The 21,432-nt window shown below is 27.5% G+C and overlaps 1 protein-coding gene across 1 annotated transcript in view; it reads right to left on the minus strand.

Moving 5' to 3' along the window:
• Window positions 1-21,432, minus strand: part of LOC132939750 (allatostatin-A receptor-like) — a 197,323-nt gene that overhangs the window by 60,315 nt on the left and 115,576 nt on the right. The window contains exon 4 of the mRNA XM_061007097.1: window positions 10,941-11,259. Within this exon, the coding sequence (XP_060863080.1) occupies window positions 10,990-11,259 (270 nt within the window). The 3' untranslated portion in view covers window positions 10,941-10,989. The remainder of the gene's footprint in view (window positions 1-10,940; window positions 11,260-21,432) is intronic.

A 21,432-nucleotide genomic window follows, 5' to 3' on the forward strand; every position in this document is an offset into this window, starting at 1 on the left:
AGCTATAATCTAATATACCTATAATATAGTCAAAATCTATCTGATAGTTTGTCTCATTTTCAAATATAATTATCAACCGAAAAAGGTTTTTTTTTTTATAACTACCTATGTAATATCTAACTAAATAATGTGTAATTAAGAATTATAATGTAATTTAATTTAATATCTTATAGTCGCAATAAACACGGTTTTACCACTTTTAAGATATATTTTATTGGTACCGAAAAAACAAGATTTTTAATCTAGATACATAAATTGTATTATGTTTACGTTGGTAGCTATATAAAATAATAAAACATAAAAGAAACAACACTATCAGATAATACCAATAAACGTATTTCAGAGAAATCTTCTTCATGGTGACTTCATACGAACTCCTCAGGTATTATAAGTTTAATATTATTTTAAGGTTTGACAAATATCAATACATCTCTTAGATTCAGATATACATTTTCTGTTCGGATATCAGTGATTATAATTATTTTATAATATATTTCAGTTTATTAAACGACTGTGGCTTACAAATATCAAATAATTGTACAATTTCATGATACGGTTCACCCTTTAATAATTGAAAAATATAAGTTCCACAAGCTTTGAAGTTATTATATATTTTAAAAGCGATATCAGGATTTCTAATTGAATAGCAAAATATTAAAAAGAGAGCCGTTTTGTTGGTCTCCAAGCTTCAATTAAACGTTTATAATATATATTATATAAACCAATGAAAATATTTATGAGATTATATCGCTCAATTTTAATAATTAACTTAAAATATCGTAAACAGTAAAATTGCTTTTGTTGACACATAATGAAGTGCAAATGGCATGTAATAATAGTTAATTTTTTAATGCTTTCTGTAAAATAATATAACATAGCATATGAGATATGCTTTTCAATAATTCATAAATAAACAATCGAAACTTCTATGATTATTTAATGATTATATCAAACTATAATATATAATACAAATTTTTCAAATATTATTATAATTAAGTTTTTTTTTTAGCAAGATTTACAAATTCATGGGAAGTGAAGAAGTGTTAGAACAGTTGAACAGTTTTCTTTTATTTAGTTTGATATGGTTTTTACTTCTAATGTTCTGGATAAACAGGATACGTGTAACCATTCGATATTTTAGTGATTTCATATAGATGAAAGTTATGTACGAGGTACAATTTGGTCAATATCGAAAAAGTCTTAACCGTCCAACACAAGGGTTGATATTTATTTACAGAAGAAAATCTTAAAGCTATTACAAAATATTTCTATTGAAATAGAAATTCCCTAAAAGCCCTTGTAAGCATATTATAATATTTAGGTTATTTTAACTTTAATTTTTAATTATTATTATTTAGGAACTCACACATTGTATACATTTTAAAAGTAAAGGAGTTTTTTCCATACCAAATTTCATATTGTATAACTTTTTCTGTAAAGTACTGCAAGTCTAAAAAATGTTCTTTAATAAAAAGCGTGCAGAATATTTTTTTAATTTCATTAGTTTGAATATCATTATAACTATTTTTATTTATTTTTCATAAAAATATTCTGTTGATATTTATTTTAAGAAGTGTATTTTATTATTATCGACATTTCCTTTACTTATAATTTGATTACATCGACAAACAGCTTTTTTTTTTTAATATTACAAGATTACAACGGACGTGCTATTAAATTATTTATTAAAAAATAAAATAACTTTGTAGTTTTAAATAAAATTGCAGTTAATTCAATAGGTATAAAAATATGCACGAAATAAATAAAATAGTACCTAATATATGAGTATAAATTTCAAAAAAAGTTGAAATGAATTAGTTATAGAAAAAAGGAAAGACATTTGTTGTAAAACTGATGTAAACTATAAATTTTTAATTTCAACCTTGTTTAGTATAGATTTTAATGACTGTTCTTGTAAGTAATCAATCTAATAAAATACAAAGTACAATGTATGTATACAGGGTAATTTTCCAAGCATGGTAACCCCCATTTTTTCTTTTAGTTGTGAATTTTTTCAAATTCTGACTTTTAGAATTTTAAATATACTTAGACTATTTTTTCAAATTCTTTAGTTTTTCTTGTAGTAGGTACTTAAATAGTGTCCCATGGTGATACAAACTTCTATTTTTCAAATGAGAATTTTCCTTTTTTATGGTAAATGTGTGGATATTTTTTTGAAAATGTTATGTAACTAATTCAAAATTTTAACAATTTAACAAATAGTTTCTAAGTTATTAAAATGTTTGATAGTCTTTAAAAATGGTTTTATTAAAATATAAAACAAATGTAATATTGTATCTAATAGTTATTTTATTTGGACCATTTTGAAAAATCATTCATGTTGATAGAATAATAGGTATTAATTACTAAAATGTTCAAATCACCATAATTCCATATCTGACAGACCCATTATCATGGACCTATATCCTTACTACACAAAGTTAAAGAACACAAAACCATAACAAATTTTGCTTCTGATACATGAATATTCTCAGAAAAATTATCCGCAAAATAATTTATAGTAGAAAAGGTAGGTTCTCATTTGAAAAACAGATGTTAGTGTCTCCACTGAACATATCTTAAGTAGAAAAAAAAACCTCAAGAATGAGGAAATATGGTACCTATTTAAGTATATTTAAAAATCCAAAAACAGATTTTGAAATTTCGAATAACTGCATTATCAAAAAAAAAGCGGTGAGCACTTTTTATATATAATATATAGTAAATCACACTAAAAAGTTACATAATGTAATCATCTGAGCTCATTAATTTATTGATGTATTATAATTCCTATATAAGGATTCGCATTTTTAAATCGCTGAAGTTATAGGAAAATATAATATTAAATGCTACGAAAAACAAATTGTGTAAGACGAATTTTGCAGTTTAAATTTAATTAGATTGCTACCGTTTATAACAAATAAATAGGTACCCAATTGGGTTTCATGTGGTTTTATTTTCACCGTGTTTTATGAATAGTAATACGGTTTAAGTCTTTAAGACATTAAAAAAATAATGACAACGTATACCTAATTACTAATTGGATTTTTGAAACTATGTGAAGTAAATTCTGGTATGGAGTTTAACTTAATGATAATACAAATGGCAGTGTAACACTAAGCTTTTTGTATAGGAAGTTTTTATGGGCTTTTTTTACTGTATGTTTTCACGGAAACTATACGTAAATCATCACATTACTTGAAAAAAAGTTAGAACATAATAAATGTATCCCACAATAATTAGCTGTGGATGTTAAACTAACACATTTAACGTGAAACCAAAAAGGATTCATGACACAGTACTTGTGATGAATACTGATGATAGTTTAATTTATGATTTAAAGCCAATAAAATCAATACCTACTATAGGTTTTTATGCGTTTCAAAATTATTGATTTTTTTTTAAGCTTTTCCATACCTATCTTTTTTTACATTACCTACCCTGCCCCAAACTTTATATTCAATACTTGTACTGTTTTACTGAAATTGTAATTACTATTACCCTATATATAGGTACTTTTTACAACTTTGTTTAATACACTTCAATGGATTTACATTGTTTTGAAAATTAATTGAATTTTAATATTATTTGATTTTAATGAAATTCTAATCAAAGTATTTTTTTTACATCTTTTCATTTGCTATTTAGGGTGGTGGGTTCAACGAAAAAAAAGTTATGCGACGGCTCTCGCAGCTGATTGTTATTTAATATACATACATTGTATAATAAATAACTTGTATATTCTATTATATTATAGTGTATAATATTAGCTTACGATCTATGTTTGGATGTTATTTTTTTATTTCCCACGTGATTGAACTATTTTACAGTTGACATCTAGGAATACGACTAGGTGACGTTGCATCCACAGACATTTTGTTCGAAAGAGATAACCGGGTGCAAATAAAGCGTATCGAATACACGCCGAAATCAATAACGACCGTGGTGGTAAATAAAAACACATATTTCTGATGCAAGTTATTTTGGCGTAATCTTTTGAAATTAATTTGTCTTAATAATTGTGGGTCGGCAGTTTGCGTGCTACGCGTTCAAATTCGCTGCACGTAAATCCAATATGCTACAGTCGTTTTTGTAACGATTTCAAAAATGTTCTAGTGATAATACTAAACTATAAATATACTGATTTGAACATGTAGTTTTGTTCAGTTTGTCGGTATCAAATAAACGAAAATCTAGAGCATGGCATGCGTAAACACACTTTACATTGTGTGCTGATATGTTTTAAACATGATTCCAGCGTGACTTGCGTGAGAAAATTGATCGCCGATTTATTCTAATTGAAACCATAAGATTCCCAATCAAGATTATTGAACGAATTTCATAATATGTCCGTATTCAATCGATCAGCAATTTAATGCGTAACAGCAAATAACCACGAAGATAATATTAATAATAATAGTAATAATAATAATAATAATAATAATAATATTATTAATAACAATCGAATGTGAATATTATTTTTGTATATTGAGCACTTTAATAGTTACCCTACGCCCAACGATTGGTCGGATGTAGATATGTCTTGGTAGGGGTATTATTGTAATTAAATACAAAATCAACATAGATTAACCAATTGGAGTAACTCATTGCCGACGAGACCTGAACACAAAATTCAGAAATCTAAATATTGAAATAGCAGGACAGAGGGACAAGATGATTATTTTAGAAACTTGTTAATTAACCGAAACTTGGTTTGTGGCTCAATAATTGTATGTGGTGGAAATGTGGTAAGCCTTAAGGCCATTAAGACGACGGGTATCATTTGTTGTAGGCACGCATGCCTGAAGATGTTTAACATTTCTCAGACGATCTGTACGTCAGAAATAGGATAATTAACTCCAACAGACAGTATTGTTATAGTCGTGTATGCACAACTGCAGCACGGAAATCATTTTTGAAACGATTGCCCCCTTTATAATAATATTATTGTGTTAACCGACTTGCAATCTACGAGTATGAAATCACTTATCGCGAGATGTCAAGGTTATTGTCAAAGTAGGTATTCATAAACACAAATGAAGACGGCTACAGAAATAGAAAATCTGTGTTTATTAAGACATTATTATCGTTGGTTTACGTTATACTATTACCGATTTTAGTTATTTTATTAAGGCAATATATTTTATCTAAATCCATCAACATGGGGTTAGTATAGATGAAATTCAAGCATGGCACATTTATTTTTTTACACACGTTTCTTTAAAAGTATATAATATTAAAGTATAATATACCGCTGCTCTAGAGAGAAAATTATTCCCATATAGACATTACATAAATGTATTAATCAAGTGGGCTACAAAAAAGTCAGAGTACTGTTTTATAAAACACAAATGAACATTTCTTAGAAACCTAATAGGGGGCCATATAACAATATAAATTTATTTCCGTGGGTCAGTAATCAACAAAGCAACTAATCAACAAACTCGGTCACTTCTACGAGAATTTATGATGTTATAAATACGTAATGATATAGAAACCCAGTGGTGCAATTTAAATGAAACAATGTGGGTGTTGTAGCCCCTTATCTATTTAGTTCACCTTCTAACTATGAACTACACGATGAGCAACTTTGCCCCATCTCCAATCCAATGATAAAATATTTAATATTCGCTTTTTCCAGTACATCATAATTTTTTTTCTCTATACATAAATTAATAAGAACTAGTTAACCTTAAATGACAAATATTTTGAGGGTGCTGATTTAAAATCTGTGGTTTCTAAGTACACCTAAGTTTCCTAAATATTGTGCATACGTAGAAACCTAATAAGGGTCTAAATAATATAGAAATTTAAAATTCAGCACTTTCGTTAAGAAATGTATACTTTAAACAGAATATTTAAACAGGTTGATGTTTGTGGTGTATGAATATTTTACATAGGCGAACAACACTTAGAAATTCGAGTCAAATTTATTACAAATAATATATTTTATATTATATACATAACTAAGAATAACATACATTTTGAATTTCCCATTAATGGTCAGTGATTCAAATGGCTGATTTGTATAATATCTATCTAATGAATTTCCGAATAAAATAAATATAAATTATTATTATTAAGCGTCGAATGATAAATTTCTTTTTTTTTAGCGAACATTTATTTCCATAAAGTGTGCAACCGTTTTTGGATATTTAAATTAAAAATGAAATATTTGATGAAACAATAATTATATATACTTTTCAAAATAAAATCATTATTTACTACGATTAATCGTTGGATGCAAGTAATAGTAATGCATGGTATAAACTAGGTACATATATGATTTCTGTCATAATATCGTACGGATATCACTTGTACATTCAAAAATATATTTTTTCAATGTATTATTTTAACAAACGGTATTCTTATTGTGAGAGCCGTTTGATTGATCAATCTATAGCCGTAATGTTTATTTTACATTTTCGAAATCATAACTGACACGAAGCTTTAAGAGTAATTTAATGCACACGTCAATCCTTCTTCATCAGAACACTCAGCCAACATCTCGTGAACACACTACGGCATTCAATTCGTTTTCATTTCATTGTTGCTGGTAATATAGAATCGATTTTGCGATGTACCTATTTGTATGTTTTTATTTTCATGCGAAATAAGTTTCATATAACTATGGTAGTTGTTTTGCATGCACTGTAAGCTATCATAAATTCTGGGTAGGAAACAAATTTTATTCGTTTTCACACGCATCATACGTGTTTTAGGATTATATCTAAACATAGATCTAATTTGTATGGCTGAAAATAAAATATGTATTCGAAACACCTGCGTGATGTGTTCAACAAGCCTCCGTAATTGTTCGAAATCCAACAAATCTATCAATTTAAAAAAATTCCCCTCACAGTTCTTACTTTATGGTAGTTCTTATCTACCTACTTAAATCCCCGCGGAAACCTTAGGTATATATTTTAGGATTGTAAAAATATTGGTTGATCAATTCTTAATTTTCTATTTTGCTAGATAACATTTCGTAAATAATATTCAGGAGAAAAGTAATTTTATCTCTACCAATATCACTTAAAAATAAAATGGAGTCATATGTATTCGGTGATATTGTACTATTATTATGGTATGTTGATTTGTATTGAACTCAGTAGTAATAATAATAATACTAATTAGCGATGACTTCACAAAATAGTTTCCAATTAATGGTTACTAAATTGATTAGAGTTCAAACTAACACACGGATATAACGTCAAAGCAAAAGATCTCCTGATATGTCCAAAAATAAAAAAAAATAAGCGATCGATTGTTATTAATAATATTATTATAGTATATTATAATTTATATTATTAAACGATTTCTGTGACTGCAGTGTTAATATTTTTAATACATTTATTATTTTCTTGTTATGTGTTGTAAAGTTAGTAAATTATAATAAAATTAAAACGCGTATTTTAAAGTCTTGATTTCACTCAACTATAATATTATACTGATAAAGGCAATCTGAATAACAAAACGTTCAATATTTAAAGAACTTGTATATGTATATTTATTCAAATCAAATTAATAGTTTATACAGTTTAAGAAATATTTTTTAATAAAAGTATTTTTAAAAGCTTTTAAGTTAAACAAAAATCATTATCAAACACCGCAATGGTACATTTTATAACACTTAAAAAAAAAAAATTATAAATAATAGCATTGTACAGATTCAAATAATGAATATTTAGCATTTTAAGTGTCTAAAATGTCCAACTGTTCTTTTATTTAGTTATTATTATGATCATTACTTTAGTATATACGTGTTATTACCATATAGTTGTAGATTAATATTCTTTGATAGTTGAAATTTTTTTTTTATTACATTTCAGTGGCTTACATAATATACTTAAAACCACGCATATTGTCAATAGTTAATCAATTGGCACAATAAAACTATAGTTAAGAACATATTCTTAATTATTCTTAATCTAAAATGAACTAAAATTTAGTAAATTTTCTACGGTACCCATATTTTTTTATAAAATACACATTTTTTTCATATTATCGCTGATGTGTGTTTCGTTCATAAACCTTTTGTTTGACGACTTTGGTAGGTATCGTTTACAACACACGAGGATACATTTTTATTAGTTTTTCGTCTGGGAAAAGTTGAGGGAACTGTTTTCAAGTGTCGGTTCGTTTTTATGGTAGATAAAAGAAAAATATATTTTCACACCTTATTACACGACGTGCAAATCTGATAACAAGTAGCGACTGAACTAAATGTTATTACAGTCATTAGATACCTTCAAAATCCAAATATTTTAGTTATAACAATAATACTTTGAATACAATTTAGATCGTTGAAATAATATAGTAGGTAGTGCAGTTTATTAATGTAGTGTACGGATCCTAAATCACATTCCATATTAAAGCCGCTGCTTTTAGTCTACACCATAATTTATTATACTCATACTAACCGAAGTATTATGATATTAAAATGTAATAGGTAGCTACTTACTACTTAGTACTTTCACTATTATAAAAACAATACTAATCATATTTGATGACATTATGATAGTAGGTAGTAAAGTGATTTAATTTTATAACTCAAAATAAATGTTTCTGCAATTAATTTTATCCAAGCTAATACAATAATATTCTAATATTTATTTATAATATTTTAGATTCTCTACAGAGAATGATGTGTTTTCTTTATTAATTTTAATAAAATTGAATATATTAGGTAATTTTTTTTTTTTTTTTGGGGGGGGGGGGGGTGTCAAAATTCAAAATTCTTAGACATTTTTGAAAAATAACTGAAAAACATATTAGCATTTACTAGATACATAAAACTTAAAATACTTTAACTCGTTTTGTGTTATTAATACTTATTAATATAAGTATTTTAAATTTTCAACTTATTTTAGTATTTTTCATTTATGTTGTATGATAGGTAACATTTTGATTTTTGGGTAAAAAAGATTAAAAATTTAATACAATACCTCATTTTGGGTTTTTTTTATAGCTATTTACAAATCAAAAATTATACAAACACAATTTTTTAGATATTTCAAGTTCAAAATAAATTTGCACAGAGTTATATATATTTAAATAAAGAATAACGATTTTAATTATTTTGTAGTAATTTCAAAATATTATTCGTTGGAACTTGAAACTTTTACGTATATTATGATATTTTAATTTATCATAGTGTTATTCAGAAAAATGGATGCAGGACAACGTTTAGTAATCTTTATAATATACACAATTCCATTTTAAAAATATTTAGATAAATTTTAAGCTATTGCCTATATATACCAAAAACGGCAAAAACCTATTATCACCGTTCTATGGGAAGTCAGTATTGATTCAATGTTGAATGTATATATTATATAGTATTAAGATACTATTTTAGGTAATTAAATATTAATAAATGTTACTGTAAATGCAATTGTTTTGGCAAAAATTAATTTATCCTAACTTATTACTAATCGTAAAAAATATTACTATAATATAGTAATATAATTTATATAACTATTAATATCTATAGAAAGTGGTTAAAGTGGGCAAAATGGTAAATGGGGACTATAGTCACCAAAAATTTAGGAGCGTTCTCGAGTTCTTACCAAAGTCTTTATCTATCCAAACTGTCTTAAGAAGCTCACCAGGTCTAAACATCCATTATTAATTTCTTTCATACACCTTTTTGTCCATAACAAGTTTTTATAAATAGAATGTAAACACAAATTTCCTCCTAAGAAAAATGATCTTACTTGCACATATTATGCCTGTTCAATAACAATAAATTGTAATTCATAGCCCGAAATGTTAAAAAAGAATGTATTACAATTTTCAAATTGTTTTAGTTTTATTTATTTCATTAAAAATACAAATAAAAACTAATTTATATTAATTTATATTAACGTATTTAATACGTTTCTTGTTAATATTCTTAAAAAATGTTTTACCCGTTTGGATTTGAATCAAAATACAGGTGGTTGAAAATAAAATATGGTTTTCTTTTTTTTTGTCCAGCCGATTAGTTTCTTTTGTTACTAAAGTTATTATTAAGGTATATACATGGCTTATAAAAGTGCATCGTAATGGTCAACTTCAACAAAATATATAGAACTTACTTCTTAAGCTAATAATAAAGTCTCACCAGCCTCCCACGCTGGAGAGATTTAGTAATTTTTTATTTTTTTCCGTAATAGAAATACAGGACATAAATACTGGACAGTCACAGTATATACCTAATATTATGTAATATGATTATTTCTTTAAGTGTAAATATCGAACACGAGTAGGTATAGTAAAGAATGCTCAATATTCATTATGTTTACCGTTACTCCTTAATCGTTTATTATCTGTCGTATTCGTATCGAATAGCAAGCGTAATGAATAAATAAACACTTTAAAAAATAATTTAATACAACGATATTCATTGGAAACTGTTGCTTGTATAAGCCAAAAACATATCCTAACCAAGTTATAACAATGTTTTAAAAATAGACCCGCAATTCCAATTTAATTGAAACGTATCCTTTGAATGAAGTTGTACAAAAATGTCCACATAAATTCTGGTAGTCGGTAGACCACGTTGGCCAGATCACTTATTTTATTCCATTTTATTATTTTGCTACTGTATAACAACACACATAATGGTCAATTATATTTCTTCCGAAAATCCAAGGACAGCGTGCAATAATTCTAACTAAATCATACCACGTAACGGATTCTTGTAGTATAGTCAACGAGATGTGTTTTTTCTCGTTGAACAATTTAATTTTTTTAAATTAGTTTAGCAACAACTATATTTTATTCTGTTGGTTAATTACTATTTAATCCTGAAAAAACGAAACTGTAGTGATGCATTTTGTATCGACTTTGCTTTTTCACGTCACACTGTCTTACCTCATCAGACCTCAATAAATTACATTGAGTTAATTCACATCTGTGCCTATTTAAATAATTTTAATTTATATAAAATATACCTTAAATGTTTTATCCTTGGTTGAATTTCGTAGTTTTCATTCCAGTATTTCAAAGTATGTCGTTGTTAGTCGTCCTAGTCGTCCTAGTGACAGCCATCGACCGGGCGTCTCCATTTGCAAATCTCCCTTGGACGTTCACTTCCGGTCTCCATGGAATTATCACTTTTCTGAATGCCTTCCGGAAATTCTCTGACAAGAACGCGTATAATATTGGATTCAGGCATGAGTTGGTGTACGCAAGACAATGGCTGACTATCTGGACGATGACACTGATAGCCGTGATTTCATAATAGTTAATGCTTTTTAGCACCAATATAACCTAAATAAAACATAATAATATTACTTAATATAAATGAAATAGTATAAATAGTACTTTATATTTACACCGTTATAGTTGTTATATTATATTGTTTATAGTATTTGATAAAAGTGTACAAATGTGTACAGGTGGAGAGTATTGAGGAGTACCTATATAATAAGCAGCTGGTTTGTCCGAGGACGAAAAAGTAATACGGTTCAAGAGAATTCACAAGTCAAAAAAAAATTACTTTTCTAATAATATTTATTTTTATTTTTATCTGTTACAGCTTTAACAACAACTATGGATATTTAGTCTTCTTTTAGATTTGATATACAGGTCATAAGTAATACAAAATAACATTATTTACAATTATTTATAATATATAATAGTTAATGAAAAAAAAAAAAATATATTACTTAATTTTTGTTTTTTTCGTCAAGTTACTGTTAGAGTAAGGCTATAGGATAATAAATACTTTTCGTGGAGTTTCGTCAGTTCTTTGGCGATGAGAAAGGGGTGGTTGTGTCCTATTGTGACTCAGGTGACTATTATTTCATGTCTTCTTTTACTACTATTATAATATTATATTACTTATTTCTCAGACAACAGTATTATAACATAATATTATGTTATACCTTACCAGTTACTGTTTATCTTTATTGTACTAAAAGTTATTAAAAAATAGTATCAATTATAGTACCTATTACTGAGTACTACTAAATGCACAGCTCTCTTGGCCACGCATCTCGAATTGTTCGTGTATTATAATATTATGTACATAAACAAAAAAAAAAAAGTAAACAATACAATCACGTATTATACTGTTTTCAATAGTGTTTTAAAACTATTTTGTTTTGCATTTTTATTTTAATTTGACGTAGAATTTATAAACGACAGAAAATGTTTTTATTATATTTTACATCCATTCATAAGTGATAAAACGTACAATAAACAAAGAGTTTGGAGACATAGTTTAAATGGGTATTTAAATAAATGACGGTACCTATTATATTATTATTTTTCACGGTTTACATATAATATAATATAGGTACTGCAGTTTTGTAAAAAATAATTATTAAAATAATTTTAATTTAAATACATAAACAAATACCAATCATCCATTTAGAAAATATTTAAAATAAATTTCAAACACTTTTAAGAAAAAGTATTTAAGAACAAAAACAAATACTTGGAATGTATTTAGATACTCGTAATTATCAAATACTATTTTTGTTTTATTTAATTCATTGTACAAGTAGGCAAGATATTTTGTAATTACTAATAACTTAATCAATTTAAAATTTTAGTAATCAATTATCGCATCAATGTTTTATTAGATATGTTATATGTGTACTACCTACTTAATTTTATATTGAAAAATGAATAGTATATCGTATAAAAGTTTGTCATATTTTAATTCTGATATACTTAAATATTAATTAATGGTTATTAATATAATATGAAATAAATAAATGTTTAATAATTTGTTTCTAATTATAAATGAAATAAAATATTGATTATAAAAAACAATACAAAATTTGACTTATTTCATGTCCATTGCATTTTGAAAAGCATCTACTTAAAATCATTTGATTTTCAATTACAAATACATTCAATCATTTGTATTTAAGGTACTTTCTAAATACTTACTATAAATAAGTATTTAAATGCATTGAATGTATAAAAAAAGATTGTACATTACGACCATCTCGTTGTAGACAAATATTGTCGATGTACATTGTCAACTAAATTTTCATACTAAACAATATTGTATCGATTTGATAATAGAAGGCCGGCAGATAATGTTACACAACAACTGTCCCCCGATTTAATGTATCTTAACTATTTTAAGTTGCACTAATTTCTGCGCACGTTCATCTTATTTGCGAACAATAATTGTTATATAAGCCCAGCCGACATCCCGTTCACGGCGGAGATCGCGTGCGTTTGACCAAAACCAAAGCGACATGCGAAATGCCGCGAGGCCTTTAAGTGGCATAATATACTGTCCGTCCAATGTACCTAATCAGACGGATACGTAAGTGGTGTGTGTGTGTGTCTGCTAAAGCACACGAGTGTGGTTATCTAACGAATTATTGCTGTTCGTCGTCTACGTTCGAGTCTTTTGCGGCCAGAGTGAAATGGCCCAGTACAGAAGAAACTGTCGCATGTTTTATCGCATTTTGCGCAGCAATAATGCGTCCTGTTAAATTCATGCGAGACTCGTAAAATTCCCGTACTTAAATATTCTTCTCCTGACGGCCAGCAGGTCGTAAACAAAGTCGGCGGTGGCACAGGACTCACCGGACTAAAGTTATATAGACCGCGTGCATGTTGTATATTATGGTATACCGCTGGAAATGCGAAAAGTATAAATCGATATCGATGGTTGTGTTTTTTCTTTTCGTTCGCGAAAAACTTGATAAACACAATCGAAAAACGTAACACTCGATGCAATGAAGTACTAGTTGGTGGGTGAGTAATATATAACCCATGTAATGCAAAAGTTAGGTATTGAAACACAAATAAATTCAATTTTAGGAACAATATCGTATTTTTTTTATATGCAATAATTAATGTCATTATGATTTCGTGGGTATGCATTAAATTAGAAGTACTTTTTAATTTACACTGTAACGGTTTCTCAATTTATTGAATTACAAAAAATATATATTTTACAGTGGTAAATTTGTTATTAGCTTTAAGTATTAAGGGGGGGGGGGGTTACAAATATTTTTTGTGACTAACTTTTTAACTAAAATTTTAATAAAATAAACCATTTTTTATTATTATTAGGTAATTTAGATATTTGAGGCGGATGGTTTCACGTACAATTTTGAATAGTTTTTTTTAAAAAAATAATTCTTTAAAATTAGTCTAATCGCTGTGAGTTAAAATATATACGATATTAGAAGTTTATTAGAAGATATTAGTGTCTCTACATTTTTATGTTGTATACATTAACATAATATCATTAATCTGTCAAAAATTCAAAAGAGCGCGATACATTTTAAAATATTATAATCAAATGTCTATTTATCTTTTAAAATTCGTGTGAGAACTTTAGCTAGGTAGGTATTAATATGTTTTCAAATAAAATTTATGTTTTATACTTGGAAACTACTTTTTTTTCAATAACTTTTTGTATTTTCTAATCCAAAGTTTTGAACATACATAGAACTTTTAAATCTTTGTCATTCGTCTAAACGTTTATCTGTAATTTTTGTAAACCCATAAATTTTCCATAGCGAATATATACCTTAGCGGATATATACCTTTTGCCTTTTCGAGATTCCCCAGAGATATAATCGACTAAACTTTGAAAATGTTTATGATCATCGCTTCCAAAAACTTTTATTCTGGTATAATGTAACTGTCATTAATAGTTTATTTTGTGTATCATTAAAACATTTCAAAATCTATAAGTATTATTGTTTCTTTTTTCTGAAACACTAAATCAAATTAAATAATTCTATATTTTTTTTTTTATCATTATCGTCTCAGCTCTAAATTGTTTATCTTATTTAATTTTATATTCTATGGTAAAAACAAAAAATGTCAGTTATAAGAGATAAAATCTGAATTCACAGATACGCATCATTATTAAACGATTGTTTTGCATAATCTGGATCAATTACCAATTGTTGACAGTGACACGGTGTAATAATTTCTATTAAAAACGTGCCCGATATGCCTTTTCACCGGGTTCCTCATTTCACACTTTGTAAAACATATTAAATAAACACCCCAAATCAATTTTGTCACGCTTAACTAATTGGTGTTCTTCTGGGTTTTAGTAAAAATTCGTGTATTAGAATATCAGCATGAGATTGACGAATATTTCACTACCTCATGCCCAGTAAACATTATGGTGCGTTTACTTGCAATTTTTTCCGTTTCTCGGTAAAAAGTGAATCCGCGGATTCAACATTTATTTTCATCTCGAACCACAGCGTGGAATTGCATATTTAATCTGATTACTTGAAAGTGTATATTTTAATTTGTGATTTATAATGTGTTCATAAAATATTATTAAGTCGAATATATTTCGTTTTCGTCGTATTATAATATAATAATTACATAGATAGGTCTGACATTTCATCACGAGTAGGAATCTATTTAAATGAAGAAGCGGTTACCAAAATATTTGTTATTACAATAATATTATGATAATAATTGTAATAATTAATTATTAACGATGCAAAAGTTGTTTTTATCAACGTTTTGGCGCTTGAGCTTGAATTTCTAAATATTCATTATATATTTTAGTGAGCTAAATCTGTTGTCGAAATTGCCGTAAATATTACGTCTGCACAGCAGTGCGAAAATATTGCCCATACTACCACAAAACACTATATTATGAAACGCTTTATTGTTTTTTTGTTTTCCTCGAGGTTTTTTTTTATAAACGTTAATACATTTTTTTTTTTTATTTATAACATTCAGTTTTTTAATATGAATTATGAATGAGAATTTCGTTCAATGGGCATATATTATTATTTATGTTGCGTCAACCTACGTAAATTTGGAGCACAATCGCCGTTGGAGTACTTATCTGTTTGCAGGACATGCGGTCGTGGCTTCGTATTATGTATAGGCACGGGACGACTGCAGCTGCGTCAAAAAATTGTATTTTCTATTATATATGTACACTTTAATTTAATACTCATATAATAATTTTACCAGTGACGTGGTCGTGTGTGTAACGTTGGGCGTGCGGAGCCATCACAAATTTGAAAAATGTCACTAACTGCCCAACCAAAAAATAACTCAATGCGCAATGAACATAACTTCTTTTTACTATCATATTCACTACTTTAATTTCCGGTTTTCTCGTGACATACAGAACAAATGTTTTCAAGACAAAAAAATATTACAGCATGCAGTTGAGGTTGTATTTCACACGCGCAGTGTAATTATTATTGAAAATTGGTTAAGACCAGTGAAATACAGTATTAGAGTGTTTTCAACTACTGTTTTCAGATGGATTGTTTAGTATAATGATTGCCAAAATAGGATGTTTCCAAAAAGAAAAATCTTTTTATTATAGAATTATTATTATTTTGATTTTTAACCAACCAAGCACAAATGATTATTTTATTTAAACTTTGTTTTTATCTCGAAGTCTTCTATAATACCATTATCTATAGACTATATAAACTATTATAGTAAAAATTATATTCACATGTATTACTATTTATTACCATTAAAAATAAAAGTAGGTTTTTATAAACACATCGACTATATTTATATTTTATTGACTGATATTTTCGATATTTGGATTAATTTAATCAAGTAAATCTCTCGCTTATAACAATAGTTCAATAAATTACTCATGTCTGAATTATCGGAATCATTCTATTATTATAATATTTTGAACAAGACGGTCAGTATGGCGGATTGCTACACCGAAAAACTTAGGAGAGGTCAAGTTCGACCGTCGTCGTTCGACGGCAGAGATCACTGCAGAGTGAGATGTTCCCCTACAGCTTCAGTATCACAGCGAACAAGACGTGATATTAAATTCAGAAACTGGGTTTTTGTCATTGCAGAGACCGTGCCAGACGTAGCCGCAAATTGTTCTCTTATAGCCGACATCGTCTTCTCGGTAGTGTCGCGAACAAACTTCGGTTGATAACAATTATGACGAGACGTGCACCGCCTACGGCTACGGTGTCGTCTGTCGAATAATTGATGCACTGGCAGTCGACGGCCGGTGGGGGTGTCACAAATGTCTGATACGGTAAACTTCGAACGATCGAAAGCCAAGCACGACGAGTAAACACACACGATATTATAATATATTATTATATGCGTACGTGTGCACCAGACAATATCCGCACTCCGCCGTCGACGAAATGAGTATCAATAATAATTTATAACATAGGTACCTACCTACGCCGAACTCGCGTACCACATTGTTAATGTTGGGCGCATTTCGTGCAAAATATAATGATGCAGCACTCGGGCTGAACGCGATCAAAGAGGATCTAAATTTAATCACATTGTGACATGACCGACCTATCGCCACTTGTACCACTGCGTATGGTCGTCACTGTCTCGCCCATTAGTTGTGCCCTTCGAATACTCTCTTTACACCTCGCTTGCCCGATATTATATTCATCGCAATGTTCCCGTACCATATTGTAATATTGCACGTCATGATTGTCACGTCATATTTTATGATTGACCTTTTTTTTGTTTTCGCGGAGCATATTTAAACATTTTTTACTTCTGGTCTCGGACAATGCTCTCTTCGGTATTATTCTCTTCCCTGGATATATACAACAACTTTCTTAAAGCTTAAGCCCCGTAGCTGTTATTTCTTTACAATTTTTTTTTCCAAACACAAGGTTCAACTTTTTGTCACAAGTTTGACTTTATTTATCTAATTACATTTTAGATTCTGAGGGGAGAGATGAATGTATTTGTTGCACAATACTACGGGTGTTTATTTTTTTTTGTGTCTGACATCACCTTTAAGAGTAGGTGGTAAAAATGCTTCAATATTCAACTTTGAGTAGGATTTTTTGCTGAAAATTAGACCTATTTTCCAAAAAATATCTAGCTAAATAATACTACAATAATTTGAATACTTTGATATACTGAAATGGTTAATAATTTACCGAGTACCAACGTAATTAAATGTTATTATTCATCGTGTCTATGAATGTATTACCAATAGTTTTATTTTATATTTTTACAATCAAAACATTACATACAAGTAACATGAGTTTGCTTTTTCGTAGCCTATGCTGCGATAATTCGTATTACATATCGCACAATGGTATTACCTATTTACGTTTATAAATAGTTTTTTGTCGTGGCCTAACTTCAACTGAATTTGTTTAAGAGTCCGTAATGGCAGTAATATAATATTAAAATATTAAATTTATATATTGGCAGTAAATGAATCTTTACCACCAGTAAAACGATAATTCACAAAGTCATTCAAGTATGAACAATCGACGTAATCAAATGTAATCGACTTAGTGACGATACATTTCAAATATTTATGTTGTAGATTAAAGTAAGATTTATAAAAAAAAATGTTTCTTATAAGAACGTGATTCCCATATGAGTTTTTAAATCTTAAAAAAATAGATGCTGAAACACCGTCTCCGTTCAGAATTATTATTCATATTCAATGATTTAATCATTGAATTCCAATTTGACACATCTATAATGATGACATAAACCCAACATTATCTTCTGACTTCTATATAGCAGACCGACTTCCCAGTTTTTTAATTTTAGGTTCTGAGTGGAGCGAGGAAGCTAATGGTTTTACAATGTTTATTTTTTTTATTATTTTTTTTTATCCTGTTAACAAAATTTCTACCAGAATGAGTGCTTCGATTTCAACATATAGACATATAGTACCTTATCTTTTCTCAATAGTTATTTAATGCCCGGGAAAAACCACCGACAAATTACGGAAAACCGCTAAAAACAGGATTTTAATTTCTAACGATTTGTACATCACCATAGAAACGAATAAAAAATAATAATATTATAATATTAATTCAACTTACAGGCTATAATAAATAATAACAATATAAAATATCCAGACTGACCAACAGTCTCCGCTCAGAATCGTTTTTCTTATACAATGATATTATATCATTGAATTCAAGTAGAATACAATCCGTTATACATTGACCCACTTGTAGCCTACTGTTCACCAGAGTGACATCCACTTACCCGCTCTCTTATATATTTTTATTCTTATTTTTCATTTACCTTTATTTTGTAACAAAAAACCTTCCATTCCATGAGAAAATATCCTTAGTGATGTCGACGTTTAGCTACAACGACTTGGCCTAAGGTGGCCAACGTTTGACAACCTAACCTGAATGTTGAATAGGTGACACGTAGTATAAGAATCACGTATTAGAATTTAATTTGCTAAATGATTAATATAAATATGTAAAATATATATTATGGGTATTCAATTACTCAGAAAATACAAGTCTACACCGTTGGGATATCATAATATACTTAATTCTCCCATTTCATATTTTTTCTTATTATAAATTATTTATAACATTGTAATAAATGTTCCTTCCATAATGTGTTCAGTATAACTGGATGATTTCCAGACTAACGGAAAATTTGAAAAAAAAAATAATCTTTATATATTTAATAATACAATTTTGGTTATAGAACTTAATGTCATAGTCATTCATAACTGGCATCCCGTTTTTTACTTTATCAAATGAAAAAATCTCGCACATACGCTCGCTCGATATTAAACACATTCGAACATTTGTTACAGTACATTAAGTCCATTAAACTCGGGGTTACAAAAAATGGAATAAAATAATAATTTATGCTTTCTCTGAAAAAAAAAAATAAGAAAAGTGTATTAATGTATTAATACATTTATTATTAGTGTTTCACAAATTATGATGCATCACACTTGTTACGATAATAATAATAATAATATGTAAGACATGATACTTATAATTATTAGACGATTCTTTTAAATACAATTATTATTATAGTTTTCTAGTATTAACATAACAATAGTTTAATGACAATTTATTATTCAACTCGATTTTATTTGAAATTATTTTCAATTACATATTATTTAATTTTTGTTGTTAATACAAAATAATATGTAATAAACAAAGATATTATCTTTATACAAATTATGGATATTTTTTAATAGGTACCAATTATACAGATAATTTAAAAAAAAAATGTTTAATGCTATTTATTACTCTTGAAAGAGGAATAATTTTAATATTAAATAATTTCATATTTTCGCAACTCTCATTTTTAAATTTTAAAAAAAACTGGAAATGCTTTGGTTTTACAATTATGTGTGGGTTATTTTTAGAATTATAGAGACTTTTATGACGGTTATAATTTTTCAAGCAGAATTATCATTTCAAAAGATTAATTTATTACCTGTATCATCTATACCTATATTATATTAGTCATGATATTATATTAAGTTGTATATTATAATATATTATTTTTTTATATTCACATAAGTTTCTCTAAAATAAAAAAAACAACTGTCGATAAAATTGAAAAAGAAAATTATGATATCTAAAGAGATCCCAATTTTCGAAATCTGAAAATAGTAAACTTGATGGTTATTTGAAAAAATTTATAAAAATGTAATATTTGTTGTTTTCCTCAAATTGTATTCATTGCAATAGGAAATTATTCGTATGCAGATCATGTATCGTGAATATACTAAAATGGATTATGTATTCATAATAACATTTTAAACGTAATCAAAACATTTAGAATACTTAACATACAGAATATATAATATTATTTAATACTGACGTATTTAAGGGACTATAATTTCGAATGTTAACTATATTGGAACTCGGAAGCGCTTTTAAAAATTTACTTGATTATGATGGGTTTATATGATGCACTGGAGGGTAGATTAAGGTGATAAATAATATAAGGGATGATTGATGATAACATAACGAGATTAAAATTGTTTTTATATCCAATAATACATGCACATTAATATATTATCTACTTAATCGTTTGTGCTACCAAAGTTGGTATATTTATTAATTGTAAATTTATGTGTGAAGTTTAAAATTAATATTCAAATAAAATAAATCAATTGATATTTTGTATTTAAAAATGTTTAAAAACAATATTGTTTTATTTTTGTTAATAATAACTATTTATTTATTTTTCATTTTTTTTATTGATCTTTTTGTAGCTTCGGCGGCATGGGCCATTTACAAAGAAAACTCTAATCAGTAATTGTTTGTCATTATTATTTTTGTTGTAATTATATTATAATATTAGCATATTTTATATTTTATATTTGCACATTCTTGACATTTCGCCTTATTAAAAGATCACCTTATTATAAAAGAAAATTAGGATTAAGCGGGGCAATAAATGAAATTATTTTAAGTACATTGATTTTTTTTTCATCACCTTTTGGGTTGATTACCTTCTTTTTTTTGATTACTAGTCACTAGTTACTATACACTTTAAACTTAAGTTCACACGCTAACAGTTACAGTCTTTATATTATTATGATGTATGTAGGTATACATCGTAAACGTTAGGCCTCTATTATGTTTAAATCCGAGAGAATAAATATTAATTATAAAATAGTTACCTACCTAATATAATACAATGTTCCTACACTTTAAAGTATGGGGTCATAATATTTCCTTTACATGGTTGGACATTTAA

The sequence above is a fragment of the Metopolophium dirhodum genome, chromosome 2 (genome assembly GCF_019925205.1).
Source record: "Metopolophium dirhodum isolate CAU chromosome 2, ASM1992520v1, whole genome shotgun sequence".
Lineage (NCBI taxonomy): Eukaryota > Metazoa > Arthropoda > Insecta > Hemiptera > Aphididae > Metopolophium > Metopolophium dirhodum.